The 16,571-nt window shown below is 52.6% G+C and overlaps 1 protein-coding gene across 3 annotated transcripts in view; it reads right to left on the bottom strand.

Annotated features, from left to right (window-relative positions):
* Positions 1 to 9,619, bottom strand: part of Gfra2 (GDNF family receptor alpha 2) — a 98,046-nt gene extending 88,427 nt beyond the window's left edge. For 2 of the 3 annotated variants that reach the window (XM_028877629.2, XM_028877628.2), the window contains exon 1: positions 8,865 to 9,617. In XM_028877629.2, coding sequence (XP_028733462.1) covers positions 8,865 to 8,904 — 40 coding nt within the window. In that variant the 5' untranslated portion in view covers positions 8,905 to 9,617. Of the gene's footprint in view, positions 1 to 3,596; positions 3,912 to 8,864 lie in introns of all 3 variants that reach the window. The other variant, XM_028877627.2, reaches the window with a different exon arrangement.
* Positions 9,620 to 16,571: the final 6,952 nt, after the last annotated feature.

A 16,571-nucleotide genomic window follows, 5' to 3' on the forward strand; every position in this document is an offset into this window, starting at 1 on the left:
AAAGAAACCTGGATGTGGTGTGAGGACCCTGGATTCAGCCACCAGCTTGCTGTATGCCCTGGACAATCATTCTATCTCTGTGACTCGGCTTCCCCTACAAAGAGGGTCAATGGATTACAGCTCTGACTCCCCAAACTCAGTGGCCACATCTTCAGGGGTCATATGCCTGTCACACTGGCTCCCCTTCCTCCAATGCCACCTCAGCTCCTGCTACAGGTATGGGGTGCTGGCACTGGATGGAGGAAACAAAAATCTGGGTAAGTACAACTGACCTCGGGGTCAGAGGGAAACCAAGAATTGGAGGAAGGTCCCATTCCCCACCCCCGATCTCTCCTCTCTCGGTGGGTCTTGCCCTCCCCTGGGCCCCAGGCTCAGCCCAACTACTAAGCATTATTTAAGTGTAAGGAGAAGGTACCTACAGCCTCCCCCAGGAAAATGACTCAACCTTACCATGAATTATTAACTCTTGGGCAGACCTTATCACTCACAGGGATGTAACCTCCTGCTCAAAGGCCTCCTGGCTTCTCCTGATGGATCCTGAACAATAAGTCTCCAGCCCTGAGACCTAGGAGAAGAGGTAGCCTCTTAGAGAGAAGAGGCAAGCGTCCATAGAAGGGGGCAAGCCAGAGTGTATTTCTGGGACCCTCTCATGGCAAGCATAGGTTCTACAGTTTCTGTGCGACCCATACCCTCGGAAGCATACAGTAGAGTTCACAGGTGGTCATTGAATGAACTCAAAAGTCATCTCCAGACATGGAACCAAAGACAGCCATGTGCAGTGAGGTATTCCAAGTCCAAGAGGGCCTTGAAGATCCCATGGTAGTGACAAATCAATCCACACAGCATCACGCTCACTGCTGCCCATCACACAGAAATGCCTCACTCCTACTGCTTCTGATCACGGGTTGTCCTGCCCACTGGCAAGACAATGCCAAAGGGAGCCACCAAGGCGAGAGGGCTGCTCCTACTAAGAAATCCAATCAGCCTGGGATACTTCTAGTCAGTTCCATCACTTTCCCTATCTGCTGCTACACAACCCATACTAGCCCACCTCTACCAGCTGTCTGAAGACCTAAGTTCTGTTCCCAGCAGGCTCACACTGTCTGTAACTCCCAACTCCAGAGAATCCTGTGCCTCTGGTTTCCATGGGCACCTGCAAGCACATGCTCATAACCGTGTGCAGGCGTACACACCTGCACATAATTAAAAGTAATCAAAATAAATACTTTTTAAAACCTCTGAAAATGAAAACAAAAGACAAAACTATCCACTCTGAAAAGCAAGAAGCTCCATGATGTGCATACCAGAGGCAGACCATTAGGTATACAGTTCCTCATGTCATATGTGGAGAAGCACACGTGTGTTAGGACAGCCTTGCCTTCTTCAGGGCTTCTAGCTCCCAGAATGGAGTTGCTGGAGAGAAGTAGGCACCTAAAGCCTATGGAATCACTCTGCTCTTGATGGCAGTAATACCATGACTAAACGTATGCACTTCCTATGTTCAGAGCATATCTAAGCCATCTTGGTGACTGCTGGGGATCCCTTCTCTTAGGACTCTGTAGCTAGACTCCTCCTTCCTTTCACCCTCCCTTCTGGTACTTTACAAGGGAACTCTTCTCTCATCTTAGGCTAATGGGCCAGCTCTGTCCCTGGACCCACCTGTCTTCACTCCCAGAGGCATAAATACACAGAGAACCTTCCTGTTGTCTTCCCCCAACCTCTCCATCACTCCTCTCCTCCTTTGGGGTTTGAGACAGCCCCACCTTCTCTCACCTTTAAAAGAGAAAATAGGTCATCCTTCTGTTCTCTTTACAAAAAGAAAAAAAAAACATCTGGGAGAAGTTATCCATATTCATCATGTCCAATCCTCTGCCTCCATTCATTCCCTAACCAGGGCTCTGTCCCCAGAAGCCTCCTAGGAGGCTCACCCAAGTGGCAGCAGGGATACCTCAGTCTTTCTCCTGCTTGAGCTGAAGTGTGTGAGCTGTTGAGAGTCCTCTGTTTCCTTGATGGTCCTCCCAATCCTCTTCCAGATCCTTCCCAGTCACCTGTGGGCATCCCTCCCTCGCCTATCCTTTAACGACAGCGGTCCAGGAGCTCCCCCACCACCCTCGTTCTGTGACTGCACCCACTGTCTCAGCTCCAGCTTCTAAACACAGGCTCGTCTACACTCCAGAATCCCTCGAGAACCATATCCTCCCCTGAGCTCCATGCCTGCATGTCTATGGGGCTTGACCCAATGACAGGTAGGGAGCCCCAGAGAAATGCCATACTTCCTGCCCTCTTCTACTCAAAGCCATTGCAGGCACAGGAAGCTGGGGGGTCTTCCAGGGCCACACTTTCCCTTCCCAGCTCATAGGCAGTAGTTGCCAAAACATGTTGATTCTACCTTGTACGGAAGCACTTACATCTATCTTCCCCTTGGTTGCCCTGTCTGTTCCTGTCTTTATCCCTGCCTGGGGTCACAGTCCCTACAATTGACTGTCTTCCCTAGAACTACATGGACATTCTTCTGGAGTATCAATCTGATCAGCTCCCTTGAAATCTGAATTAAAACCATTCAGGCTTCCTGTTGCCCATCAGGTCTCTTTCCTCCTAGCCCCCAACCCTTCCAATCCACACTCTGCATTGTCTGGTTACTTCCAGTTCTTCTTGAAGATTCAATTCTCAGGCCTGACCCTAACATGCTTCTCCCGCCACCTGCCCACTCTTAGTATTTCACCTGGGTGGTGACTCCATCCCAGCCTAGAGTCAGCACCTTCCCAGAAAGCTCTTTAGATTTTGTTCAACAAGGGCTAAATTAGATGCCCCTCTGAGGCATCCTACCATGCCCTGGGTTCTTCCATCACAACACTTATGCCTTCAAATGGCAAGTTCAACCTTCTTTACTGCATTCCATCCCAGGCTGTAAGTTCCATGAAGGCAAAGACAACACCAGATTCTAGACTATTCCAGCACCACAAAGCAACAATGCACTCTCAAACGAGTGCTTGCTGACTTAGCAAATGAGCATCTGGCCAAGGTGACCAATCATCCTGAAGTATATGCAAATCTCAAGGCCCCGTCTGGACCGTGGAGGAGTATTGAGGAGGTATCACTGGGGGAGGTACTCTCAGATTCTGCCTTGGGCAGACTTGGGAGGAGCTTGCCTAGAGACTTAGGACCTGTTGCTCATGTCCCATCCTGAGCTCCTAAGCTCTGTATCAAGTGCCTAGGTCAGCCATTGAACCCAAAGATCACACGAAGAGAGCAAAGTTCTGGGCTCAGCTCCAGGCAACAGGGCATCAGAGTGGCAGGGGCTGGTACCTCCTGTTCTCTCTCTGCCTGGTGCCTCTTCCCTCTCCTGGGCACAACTTCATGCTGCCCTTGCTTGCATCCCGTCCTCCAGCTCATCCTCCATCCTTGTCATATCTCTTTCTCCATCGCCATTGTCCTCCAAGGAGGGGTAGCCACTTCCCCTCGATTCTAGGTTCTCTTGTGGGTAACACGGGGAGCAGAGCAGATCACCCTTCTACCCAAGTCCTCCTTTCTGACCCCCTGGCTGGATACATTCCTTTAGCCGCCGCCACCCTTCCTCGGGGCCCACCCAGGCTTACCCTCGGTCAGCCCCAGATGGATGCTCCAGTAGATCTGCAGACACTGCAGCTCCTTCTTCATGCCCCGCTTGCAGCGGCAGTCATAGAGTGGGCTTTCCTGCAAGACCTCCAGGGCCGCCTGGCACTCCTTATTGGCCAGCATGGTATTGCGATCCCGGCCTGCCAGGCACTGCCGAAGGGTGCGGTACCTGGAACTGCAGTTGGATTCGGCCGCACACAGCTCATTGGCCCGGACACAGTCCACTGGGGGGCGCCAGCCGTGGAGCTCAGAGCCCTGCAGGGAGGAAGGGCTGGCCAAAGAGCGGAGGGTTTCGTCTGGGTAGTGGGGAGGGAAGACAAGCATGAATAAGGGCTACCGTAGTCTCCGACCCCAAGGCAGGCCTAAGGCTGGAAGGAACTTCTCACCCGCTTTTATACCAAAGTACGCCAAGATCAAGGTCAGCTCAGACCCAACCTAGTCAGCCATGTTCCCCTACAGCCATGGTTCACATTCATTTCCTCCTTGAGCACAATCCTAGGCAGTGGAACACCTCAGGATAAACCCAGGAAGGCCTTCACTGAAAACTGCAGGTGGGCTAACATGCCAATAGTCCAGACAGAATGTCACAGCCTTAACAAGGCATGGTAGGGTTTGGGCAGAGTGATCTCACTTCAACTCCCAACCTACAAACCTCTGCTCCATCCAAGGCCTTGGTTTGAAGGCACTGAAAACTCAATGAACCTTCAGAGACTGTCTGGACCTTAGAGAGACCCAAGAATCAAGCCTCAACATCATATTCCAGGGAAGTTCAGGTCCAAAGGAGGAAGACAACTCAAGGTCACACACGGAGAGACAGAAAGGCCCCCTCTAATCCCTTAGCCTCATCCTTCCATATCATTAGGCTTTTAGAAGACGACCAGAAACCAGCCGAACCCTGTGGTCCAGGGGGCCCAGGAGGGAGAAGCAGAGACCCCTTTTAGAACTTGCCTTTCCATATTTGCCAACTTCACACCAGACAGTGGCCTGACCAAGTCCCTGCATGGCCAAGTTCCACCCCAGGCCCCTGCGAAAGAGAATGCATTGGGCCAAGCACAGGAGCAAAACTGCTCTCCCTGGGGCTCTTTCCCTACCAGGACGAGCCTCTGCCCCCTCCATCTCTCATCTTCTCTTGCTTCCTGTCTCCCAGGGGCTCTGTTCTCAGTGTACCTCCTCACCTTTTCCCTTTGAGCCTCTTTTTCTTCTTTTCTCCTATACTACCCTGAAATACCTATTTTTTTTTTTATTCCTTCCAAAAGCAAAATAATCAATCAATTGCAGAAAAGAAAGAACGTCCCTCCTTCAGGCCCTGCCTTCCAGCCTGAGCTGGCTTTAACCCACCCCTCTTATCTGCTTCCAACAGTAGCCTCAGAAGGGAGGGGCTTGAAGACTGGACATGAAGGGCAGAGAGAAGCTGGCCAGACCCTTTCAAAGCCAAGCGCCCAAAATGGTTTCCTCCAGATATGGACGACATCTTCTGCCTCTCTGTGCTTGCTAAACTTCTAACTCCAGACCCTGCAAACCTCCCCCCACCCCAAAAAAAAAAAAAAAAAAAATACCCCACACAACTGCTAGAGCAACGACTGCCTTCTGAAAGACCCAAAGAATAATTTGAGAGACTTCCTCCACTCCCTCCCACTCCAAAACAGAATAAAATTCTAGGCCATTAGTCCCTTCCTCGGAATACCGCAGAATTCCCCCACCCCATTCTTGCCCAGCCGCTCTCAGGCCTTCTCCCTGGGAGGCCCTGCTCATGGGGGAGCTACTGCAGGGAGACAGCGACACCTACAGGTAGAGCTGCACACAGCAAGCCTCTCACTCCCCAGAGCCCCTGCTGGGGGGAAAGAAATCATTCCCAATGGGCCTTGGGCCTTTCCCACGAGGAAACGGCAAAGGAGATGAAGGGGAGCTGGACTCCCGATGCAGGAGGCTCCAGTTAGAGCAAAGGAAAATTTCTTCTCTCGCTGACCATACCCCCTGTCCCAGAACAGAAACAGCTGAAGAACGTAACCACACTGAGACGGAAACATGAGGTAGAAACCTATACGGAGCAGGAGTTACTGGAAGCAAGGTCTGCCCAGCCTTAGATGTGTCCTCCACAAACGCTGAGGTAGCAGCTCTCTTTCTAGGCTTCAGCAGATTCCTACATCGCTTTACAGGACTCTAGTGCCTCTGGGCCACCCAGGAACAGCTGAATCACCACGCCCCCAACTTGCACCTGTCTGCCCCTCTCCATCAGCCAATCCTGAGCTCCCACTGACTTGTCCCAGGGTTGCAGCAGGAGTTCACCTTCCACCTGACTGAGCTAAAGGCTGAATTGTCCGAGAGAGGCTCAGAGAGGACAAGCTCGCATCCTGGGTCTTCTACAGTCTCAGAATTCACACAGGTTGAAAGTCAGGCTAGAAGGCCCAGAGAATGCAGCGATAAAGCAACTCCCTCTCTGCCTACCCTGAAACTGAGCCCAGAGTCCCTAGGATGTCCTTAACACAAGCCTCTGTTGGCTCCCCGTCCTATCAGCTGATGTTCGTGATATGCTCTGCAAAGGACCAGGATATCCTTTCACCAACTGTCCTTACCTCTGGGACTCAGCTTCACAACTCCCAGAAGCATCCAAGCCCAGCCAGAGAAGGGAATCTCAGCAACCAGGAGCCGCTAGCCAAGAATCAAGAAAAGGCTGGCTTCCTAGTCTGAAGGAAGAAAACTTGGATCTGTCAAGAATGGGCAGTTCCTAACAAGGAACACAGGGAGAGGAGGGTGGAGGTCCAGATTGCCCTCCTACATCCAGCATCCTCTCAAGAGCCAGATGTGTGCTAGAATGCCACTAGGTATGGGTCCTCTGCCCACTCTGCTCCAGTCACTCTCTCCATGTCTCCATGTATGCCAACACTTGGAATCTGCTTGGCCAGGCTAAAAGGCCTTTCTCTCCACTGCAGTCCTCTAGATCTCACTCAGAGCCTTTGAAAGGGCGTCTGAAGGCCCTTGTTGGGATGGGGGGAGGAGGGGGGGGACACGATTCTTCGCTATGGCCCCCAGCCAAACTGCCGACTTGAGGCTGAAATCTCAAGCTGCTAAGGAATCTCCATTCTGAATTGACTTTCCAACTGGTTCCCAACTATGGTCTTCTAGCCAGGAAAAGGGCCATTGGATTTAAGTTTCCTGTCCTATCAGAGCCTTTCAGAATCCCACAGTCTGTCATTCAGTTGAGCCCTTTGCCCAGCTTCAGAAAGGGACCTGAGGGGACTGAAGAGTCATGACCCAAGGAGATGCTAGTCAACCCCTCCTCTCCACTTTGCCCTCTTCCCATCTCAGCCCCTGGATAGCAGCTGGTGGTGGACATCTCTGCTCTCTGTTCATACTCCACACACATGCTTTCACATACCCATACACACCCATTATGTGCAGGATGACCAGAGCCACATCTGTGGAGAACTGACTCCCTAGTCTCCTCAGCTAGGAACACCCCATGTGCAACTTGGGGTCTGTTACTGGCGGGGGCTGTCCTCTTCTACTGCTGGCCTTCAGAGAGGACTCCTACACCTGGAAGCATGCATCCTCGATGGTGGTAGGGTACAATTCAACACCAGGCAATCTGGCTGGTTTTGCCTGAAATGCAATTTTTTTTTCCTCTTGGCTCTGATCATCCTAAGCCCCAGAAAGCTGTGTTTTCAGACCATCAATGAAGAAAAGGTCAAATTTTGTGACAGTTCATTCAGAATGAGAGTCCACTTCCCTAAGGCTTCTCGAAAGGAAGGGCTGCAGGATGAATATGAGCCCAGAACATCTTCTGCCCTCCTACTCTGCCCCTCCTACCCCACAGGGTTACTGCCTCTGGTGAAAGCAAGCCTGATGAAGGCCACGCCCCAGGGCAGGGCACTGTCCCCTGGGAGTGCTGCTACAGCTAGGAGGTAGAAAGTCAGTGAGCAAGCAAAGGGCCCAGGATACAGCCAACACTGACTCTACCAGACTACAAATCTGCAGGACCAATCCAGAGGGCACTCCTTAGACCATACACATCTTCCATCAGCAAAGTCTACCTCCCTGTCTGGATTATCCATAACCCTTTCTGCTAGAGGTAAAGGTGATCCCCTGATCCTGCTTGGTAGCCTAAGTCTCTCTGGACTGCCAGAAAGCCATGACACCCCACCCCCAGAACAGCACCTGCACTGAAACAGATCACACACACACACACACACACACACACACACACACACACACACACACTTTCCAGAACGTAGAATCCACACACAGCCTTGTAAACATCTTTTCTTCACCTGTGCAAGAGAAAATCAGAATCTATCCCTAGACCTTGCTTGCCAAGCAGCTGAGCTTTTACAAAGTATAAGGGGAGGGGGGGGGCGCTCTGTTGGAGATCAGAACCACTGGGCAGCCACTCCTCCCAGTCACAGAGGAAGGGGGCTAACCGGATGAGCAGTGAGTGGTCTTTAAGATCTGTTTTCCCCCTTTGCAAACATCGCCCACTCCATCTTCTTCTTCCCAAGGAGCGAACTTTGGCCCCTTCCCTTATGCCTCTAGCCCCGGGCCCCATGGCGGTTGCTCTGAAGGCCTTGAACGCCTATTTGCAAGCCTGCGCTCAAGCCTATGCATCGGGCTTGGGTCTAGGTGGAAAAGGAGGCAATGGGTAGGAAGAAACTTGCAAAGTGCTCCTGAGAGTGGGGAAATGGGGTGCTTTCCTGAGGCTGATTGGCAAGTAGGAGGTGACTACAAGGGCTCCCCGCATACGTCCAAACCAGGACCTTCTGCAGAAACCCACCGACTCAGAGAGCAATCAGGAAAGGAGAGACTAGCTAGATAGCAGCTACCCGCCAGCCTCTCCCCTCCCTCCTTTCTTCCACACTAAGAGTTGTATTTTTTTTCTTCCTAACTTGCTGCAAATTGAACCCATTATTTTGAGAGAAATGAGCGTTATCACCGCCTGCAAGTAAGCGTGTGCGCGCGCGGCGCGTGAGTGCGTGCGGAGATGGTTTGAATGTTGGAAGTCTCCTTCTCAGTCCTCCGCGCAACCAGCCAGCTACCGCACGGCTCCCTCCTCCAGAACCTCCCGGGCTGTTCGCCTCCCCGGAGTCTCCCTCGGAGCCCCGGCCCAGTCTCCTAGCACGGCGCTCTCCGCTGTCTCCCGCGGCGCCCTGCTTGCAGCCCCCAACCCCACCCCACCCCCGTGCCCAGCTTCCAGCGGGCGCCTGAACGCGCGCAGCCCGGTGTGGCCCCCAGACTCGCCACCTGCAGGTACTCACCTAAAAAGAAGAAGAGGCAGAAGGCGTTTGCCAAGATCATGTTAAATAAATCCCACAGTTGTGTGTGTGTGTCTGTCTTTCTCCCTTGGGTTTAAAAAATAAAAATAAAATAACAACGATAATAATAACCGCCAAGCAATGATAATGACCCCCAAATCCAATGCGGAGATCCCGCTGGGCCGCCGGTGGAAGATCCGGAGTCCTGGGGTTCTGGCTGCTGGCTGGAGGGGGTGGGGTGGGAGGCGGGTGGTGGGCTGCCTCTCGACGTCCCCCTTGCCACTGAAATCAAACACACGTAGCTATGTGTCTGGCTGCCTTCTAAGCCAACAGACTAGTCCTGAGGTCAGCCCAGCCCTTCGCGCGTCCGGGAAGGCGTGAGTCCCCGCGGGTCCAATTCCCCTGCACTTCCCAGGAGGGGATTGGAGAGGTGGGGGCGAGGCGATCTGAAAGTGAAGGGCTAGAAGAAAGCAACGAGGAAGGGGGGTCAGAATCAAGGCAAATAGGAAAGAAATCCACCGACGGATAAGGAGCAATCCAGTAGGAGCTTCTAGGACGGGAGACCAGAGTCGCTTCTTTGGCACCAAGACGAAGAAAAAGATTCAAAAAAAAAAAAAGAATCTCTCCCGCTAACCCTTGCTGGGCTCACTTTTTTCTAATGGAATTCCAGTGCCGGGGTGCTTGTGCTTGCGTGTGTCTTTCTCTCCTCCCTCCCTCTCCTCTCCCTCGCTCTCGCTCTTTGCTCTCGATCTCCGCTCTCCCTCGCTTGCCTCTCCCTCCCTACTCCCTCTCTCCCTGCTCCTCCCTCCACCCGCTCCCTCCCCCTTCACGGCTCCCTCGCCCAGGCTCTCACTCCTCTCCCCACTCCTCTGCCCGGGGCTCGGCGCTCCGGCTCCCTGGCGGCTGGCAGCTCGGAGCGCGGGAGCGCGGCGGAGCAGCGACACTCTGCAGCAGCCGTGGTGGAGACTCGGCGGTGGTAGCAGCAAGGCGGCGGTGGTGCTGGCGCCAGGGAACACTGGCCTAGGGGTGAGCTCCACCGCTGGCTTCCTCTGCTCAGCTGTCCGCCCTTCCTGGGACTAGCCTGCCGCCTCGGCCAGAAACCGACTGGATCCCCGGGCTAGTGTCCACGCTCAAACCTACGAAGCCCACGAAGCCTCCACGCCCCCTCCTCTCCATGCAATGTCTCGTTCCCCCTAGAGAGACGAGGGCTTGCGCCCCCCAAGCGCCACTCCCCCGGAACTGGACTCCTCCAGGGCCATGAGGTTTTGGAAGCCTAGGAAAGCTGAATGAGGCTGGGGGACACTGAGGCCCCCGGTGCGGGAGCCATCCTGGATGCATGGGGGGGGGGGGCAGGGCAGCAGAAAAGCCCCGGCCAGGTGGAGGTCTGGAAGAGGGCATCACTCTCTGCAAGATGATGTATCCCTCGTGGGAAGCCGGTCTGGGCAGCACCCCCAAAGGAACTAGGGTTCCCAAAGATGCCCTGCAGGCCAGCCCTTCAAGCAGGAGAGCATCCTGAATGCCTGGGTCCCGCTCCTACACATGTGTTCTGCATGCGGAGCTTGGGGAACTTTCACTGCTCACTGGCGCCTCTCTTGCCAGTAACCCCCTCCAACACATACACACACACACACACACACACACACACACACACACACACACACACACACACCAGCTTTGCAGCCATTCCAGACTTTTCTTTCCCAGTTGGTCTCTCATGCCCTGGACCAGAAAGAAGGTTGTCTAGGCGTCCCATCTGCCTCCTCCGAGGCCAGGGAACTAGCCTGGGTTCGCACCACAACCTACTGGGGTGTCCCAAGACACAGAGCACCGAGGCCTCCACGTTCAAGCCCCACCCCCCACAGAGATTGCTTGGGCTCCCCCAGAGCTAGTCAGGGAGCTGCTGGCCACTCCCGGGTCCCGAGGCTGCAGGTGGGACCCTCCGGATAGGAAATCCTCCCCAAGCCGGGAAGAAGGGGACAATTGATCCTTCTGCCATTGGGCCCGGCTCACCGGCGTGTTTCAGTCAGGGAATTTACAATAAAAGCCCAGAAGCACCGCCGAAAAAGAAGCGTCTGGCTGGGAAAGGGTTCAAGGCGAAATGAGGTTGCTGACGGATGTGGCGGGGCGGCAGACAGCCAGTGCACACACCGCAACGCTCTCAGGATCATACAACCGGCCGACACTGGGCACCCTAGTTCTGTGCTCCTCTCTGACACACCTTCCGATACCCTGAATCCCTGGCTTTTCGCACTTGTGTGTCTTGCCTGCAGCTCCTCGAACCCCGATTGTTAGGGCCTGGTTTACACCCGTGTCTCATCAACTTTCAACGCTGAAAAAAAAAAAGAAAGAAAGAAAGAAAGAAAGAAAGTGGTCAACATCCAAAGCTTATTTGGGAGTGTCTTTTAAAAAAAAAACATTGCTAAATATCAAGACGGCCGAATAGAAGAAATGCTAGAAATCTGCTTAGTGTGAAGAGAGGGGTCACTCACAAAACCAGGAGCCTTAGCTAGAGGGAGCAACTTCCATCTTGTGGATTTAGGCAGGAAGGCAGCTTTTCCCAACTGTGGGAAGCGCCTAATAGGTGTCTCATATAGCCCATTGAAAGACAATGTTCCTAGAACCTACCTACATCCAATAACAACCACTGTGATAACTAGGTAGTGGAGGGTTTCCAACAGGAAATGGGGAAATGCTCAGTACTGAAGCACCAGAATGCTGGCCTCTCCTTGTCCCTCCTCCAGGCCAATTCTGTTTTACAAAATGACTTCCCAAGAACCTTGGGAAGTCTCCTAGGTTCTTTCCAAAAAGTGGGGAACTTAAAGATCTGATGTCAGCCAAGTGTAGGCAAGTGTAGGTTAAAAGATGAAAAGCAATATGAATTATACCTCTAGGGACTCTTAGCTCAGAAGCCCTCAGAGGCTGAGAGCCTCGGCATTAAATAAATAAAGGCCTTTTCACTCACTCATCTACTTCCAGAGCCTTCTGATGGTCCAGGCCTTGCCCACCTCCACTCATTTGTATCCCTTAAAGGTCTCTCTTTCAAGGATACCCTAGAGGCTTCAAAACTACTGCTGAGCAATGCTTCCTTTACTCAGACCACATACATACAGCCTGCCTCTGTTAAGTCCTCGTTGAGCATAAGGAGAAAAAGGCTCTGAAGCATCAGTTTTGTCCCCCACCTGTAGTTAAGTGTACTGAGCAAGCAGTAAAGGCAGCCAGGGATGCGCTCTACTGAGTTCCCATGGGAACAGGGATACAGGATTCTGGTAGTAGGAAGTGAGTGACTTTGAGAAGCTCCAGGCCTTCAGGACCATCCTCACAAAGACAAGGAGAAGTACCCACCACCACCACCACCACCACCACACCACCACCACCACCACCATCTGGCTTGTGTGACTGTGGAACACATTTACCTTGAACCCCCTCTCCTCCTCTCTGCACTAAGACCCATCACCATCTTCCAAATGCCAATCTGAACGGCTGGCTGTTCGGATAGGGATCAATCCATTCACCAGGATCTACTGAGGAGAATGTGTTAGGCAGGGGCAATTTCATCTCTCTGAACCCTCGATTATCTCATATGTAAAGTGGAGAGATTTCTTAAAAAGCAACTTGGTGAAAGTTAGACAAGATACCGCACACAAAGCCGCTGGCAGAATGCCTGTCTCACCCCTTCCCTCCTGGATCCAAAGCAAGAATGAGGCTGTAGGATCTAAGCGTAATGAGAAACAGATTTAAAAACAGCAAGGGTTCAAGAGAAGCTGAGAGTGTTTTCGAAAAGATGGGAGCAGATCTTGCAAGAGGAAGTTATTGGGGTGAGGGGGGCGGGTGTCCGTTGGTAAATGAGACATGACACACTTAGATTCCCTGTGTCCTTTACAGTTTCCATGGACCCCACCTCTGTGTGCCTGTGTTTGCACGGAGAGGGGGTGGGCAGCCCCTGGACACAGACTCAGTGTCACAATGTTCAAGGGGAGAGAAAGAGGACCATGAACTTCAGTGCCTCCTCTCCTTTATCTTGTGAAGAGTCTATCCAAAGCAAGAGCAGTAAGGAGAAAGGAGGCACAGAGTATCCACCCACACAAAGTGCAGAATCTCTTCCTTCCTGCAAGGGCGAAGGCTGGGGGCTCCCTCGCCTACAGGAGGAAACCAACCAAGAGTTAAAAAAAATGGCACCCCCATCATGCAAAAACACACCAGGAAACACAGAAGTGTGCTCCACCACAGGACAGCAGCCCAACCCAGGACATTCACCACCAGCCAACCAGAATAAATTTACCAGATGCCTTATCTCTCCTCAGAACTGCACCAGAGGCTGTGGGCATAGGGCTGGGATGTCTCCCTCGGGAAGCACTTAGAGATGGAGGTAGTCATCGCCTCTGGCGACCTGAAGGACCACTGGATTTCAGGACAGCTGTCCAAAGGGATCTCACTGTTCGCAGAAGTGAGACTCATCCTGGGGTGTGAGCAAATGTGTCTAGGGATGTTTCAGGCCCGGGAGTTATGTGTGAGGCTGCTGTGGGGAGGAAGGACTGAGACATCCAGTAGTTGAGGAGAGCACAAGCTGGAGAGGCCCACTGGGAGGAGATCTGAAAGATCCAACTGGGAGGCGTGGTCAAGAGCCACATAGCACAGGCTTTAGACTCGAGCCTCAAGCAGCCACTAAAGGCATTGGGCAGGTAAGTGACCTCATAATTTTAGCATACCGATATGACATGGGTATGAAAGATGCAGATGAGTTGGGGGGGGCAGTTGTGACCGTGTTGTCTTGAGGTAATGAGAGCACCTAACAGGAGGTGGTTGTCGAGACTGTGCATTCTAAAACGAATCCACGAGATGTTGGTAGCAATTTGAACACGGTGAATGGGGGAGGGAAATTGCCATCTCCTCGAGAATGGCCAGGCTTGGATGAAGACACCAACTCTCATTTTGTGGGCTTTGCCACGGGGAGAAAATAAAAAGGAGTGAAGTTGTTGGTGGGATATAAGCTGACACTCCTTTAATTCTTATACTAACTCCATGGGCTAGGTTAGTGGTGTAACTTACACAAAGTCCTATTCTAAGTGGGATAAAGTTAGGCAGCTGAGATTTGGGGACCTGTGTTAAACAATCTGGGTTCCATATGAATAAACAAAATGGCAGCAGCTCTCTAGGCCTATAAATTCTGTATCTGCACTAAGGACATCTAAGATAATCCCTTTCTCCCTTCCCTGTCTATGAAAAAAAAAAAAAAAAACCATGAGACTCAAAATCCTTTTTGTTATTTATTTATACTTTGGGGCCTGTCTGGCTTCATCATTGGAGTTCAAAGCTTGAGGCTAGAAAGGATCCTGCCCACATGAAACAGGTTCACAATGTCCAGCTCTGTGTCCCGAGTCTGGATTATCGTAGGTTTGCCAGCCCTTTTCCGGTCCCAGGTTGCTCTCTAAGGACAGCAGAGTCCCGATTAGCATTGCCTTGGTCCAAGTCATTATGGATCCCAAGGCACAGCCCCGAAGGAAGGAGCCAGCCCGCGGGTTAACTGAACCTTCTGCTTCTCTGAGAGTGAAGGAGGCTTCACAGCAGGGTGAGTGACAGCAGAGGAGGAAGACAGCGTACTGCACTCAGGGGCATTGATTCCTCTAATTGATTTTGGTCTGTGTTCTTAGTTCTTCCTCATCCCCTGTAGAGGTAGGGATCTCTGCAAAAGGTAGAATCTCTCTACTTAGCCCCTTCTCAAGCCCCAGGGACTGCTCTGTGACCTCACCCAGCCCAGAGAGCCCCCCAAGCTCCAGCATGGCCCATTGGAGAAGGAAAAGCCTGCTTGCTACAATTTCTTAGAGGGAGAGGTGCGGGAGGCAGGAAGTAGCTGCTGCTCTAAGCCGGGTACCCTCCAGTGGAGATGCAGTGCCCACGCACAGCAGGAACACCCTCCCCATCCAGGTCTTACGGCATCCCAGAGGAACCTATGACCAAAACTAACCTCCTCCAAAGTGGGCAAACTTGGGTTGAAGTCTGTCCGTGACACAGCTAAGGTCATGGCACAGTCAAGGTCACAACATACGCCAGCAAGTTTCGAATCTGGGACCAGAGAGCAGGTCCTTCTCACCCTATGGTAAGGAGTCAACTCTCACTGTTTTTCAGAATTGGAAAGGAAAGAAAGAATCCAACCTGCTGATGTGCTACATCACTCAAGATTTCTCCCAGGAGAGGTGGCTGTTGGGGGCAGGGAGCGGGGGGTGGGGGGCCGGTGGCAGGGAAAAAGTACCCAAGGCACTTGGGGACAGGCCTTCATGTCATCCCAAGACAAGCCAGAACAGCTGGAGACCTGAACTCCCTACATCAGACCTCCAAAAAAGGCTACACCCCCGTCCTTCCTCACTACCGGCACACTTAACCATCACAGCATAGGCAAGGAAACTGCCCTTCTGCGGAGCTACGGCAAGCTAAAACCCCAGACATGGCCTTGCCTTCCTTGCCGCCCTGACTGCTCTGCTGCCTGTGGCTGGCACATACTTACCACACCCAGCCCTGTGCTAGGACCAGTGCTGCACCTGACAACCCCCAGCTGCCTGGAACAACCCACCCAGCTGCCTTTCTCACAGGCACTGGCCATCTGCCAGGTTACTCAAGGCTAAGACAGAGAGGGGCAGTGACTGACTGCCTCTGCCAAGACTCCTGAGCAGCTCCTGCAGCCTGGCACCCCCAGGAGAGCTTTCAGCCCCAGTGGCTCCCCACTGGGACCATGTCTTTATTTAGCCAAGCCTGGCAAGGAGGTGGAGCATCAGCACGAGGTCTGAGACGGACTGTCACTCAAAGGCCCAACTCTGTATCCAGGGCCTGAAAAGCGTCTCGAAGGGGCCTTTGGACACAAAAGGAGAACAAGAGTGCTGCCTTCTAAGCAGCAGTGTCTTCCCTCTGCCCGGTGTGGAGTTTCTACATTACCACAGGTATCTGTATATCCACCCCATCACCCTGGCCTCTTGCTCTGAGAGCGTCTTTTCTCATTATCCAGAATTTTTTCCCCTTGGGCTGTGATTTCCCTGCGCTGGTGTTTTCCTGCTATCTTATTGGGTTTCCAATGGTAGGGAAACCTGGGAAAGTGTGTTTAAACACAAAAGAGCGAATCACTAATAGTAGAATCATGACCATCATCGGTTCTCGGGTCCAAGGCCCTCGGGCTTGTAAGGAACAAGAATAATGCCCACAGTGATCAGGAGAGTATGGAGGGCATCCCACAGATTGCACACACCTATGGGCAGCCACGCTGCCTGGGTGCTGGTCTGATATATATACCATTTGTTTTCAACAGAGCAAGGCAGAGGCCACCTCATCCTCTCCCATTCCAGGCTGTACTCACCAGAAGGAAGTTACCACCTTTGTCAGATAGGCCCTGGGATGGCAATGTCAGCACTATAGGCTCCTGGCTCCTGGAAGGAGATGGAGCTGACTGGACTGTGGTCTTCGCTCCTGACGGCAATGGGAGCTCAGCATTCTGCAGTCTTCCAAGATGCTCCGTGAAAACGCCCCTTTAAGCTGAGATGGTTCCAGCCCTTCATCCTCTTGCTGTCCTGAGACAACACCTAGCCAGCCAATGAGGCATCATGGAAGAGTCCCAGATGAAGGCTTGAGTTCTCTCTTGCTGCCAGCCCAGAAAAAAGCTTGATACTGTATGAAGGCTCATAACACAGCCTGATATGGTGAGACCTCAGAATGATTCCCCAGAAAGTG

The sequence above is a fragment of the Peromyscus leucopus genome, chromosome 9 (genome assembly GCF_004664715.2).
Source record: "Peromyscus leucopus breed LL Stock chromosome 9, UCI_PerLeu_2.1, whole genome shotgun sequence".
In the NCBI taxonomy this organism is placed as follows: domain Eukaryota; kingdom Metazoa; phylum Chordata; class Mammalia; order Rodentia; family Cricetidae; genus Peromyscus; species Peromyscus leucopus.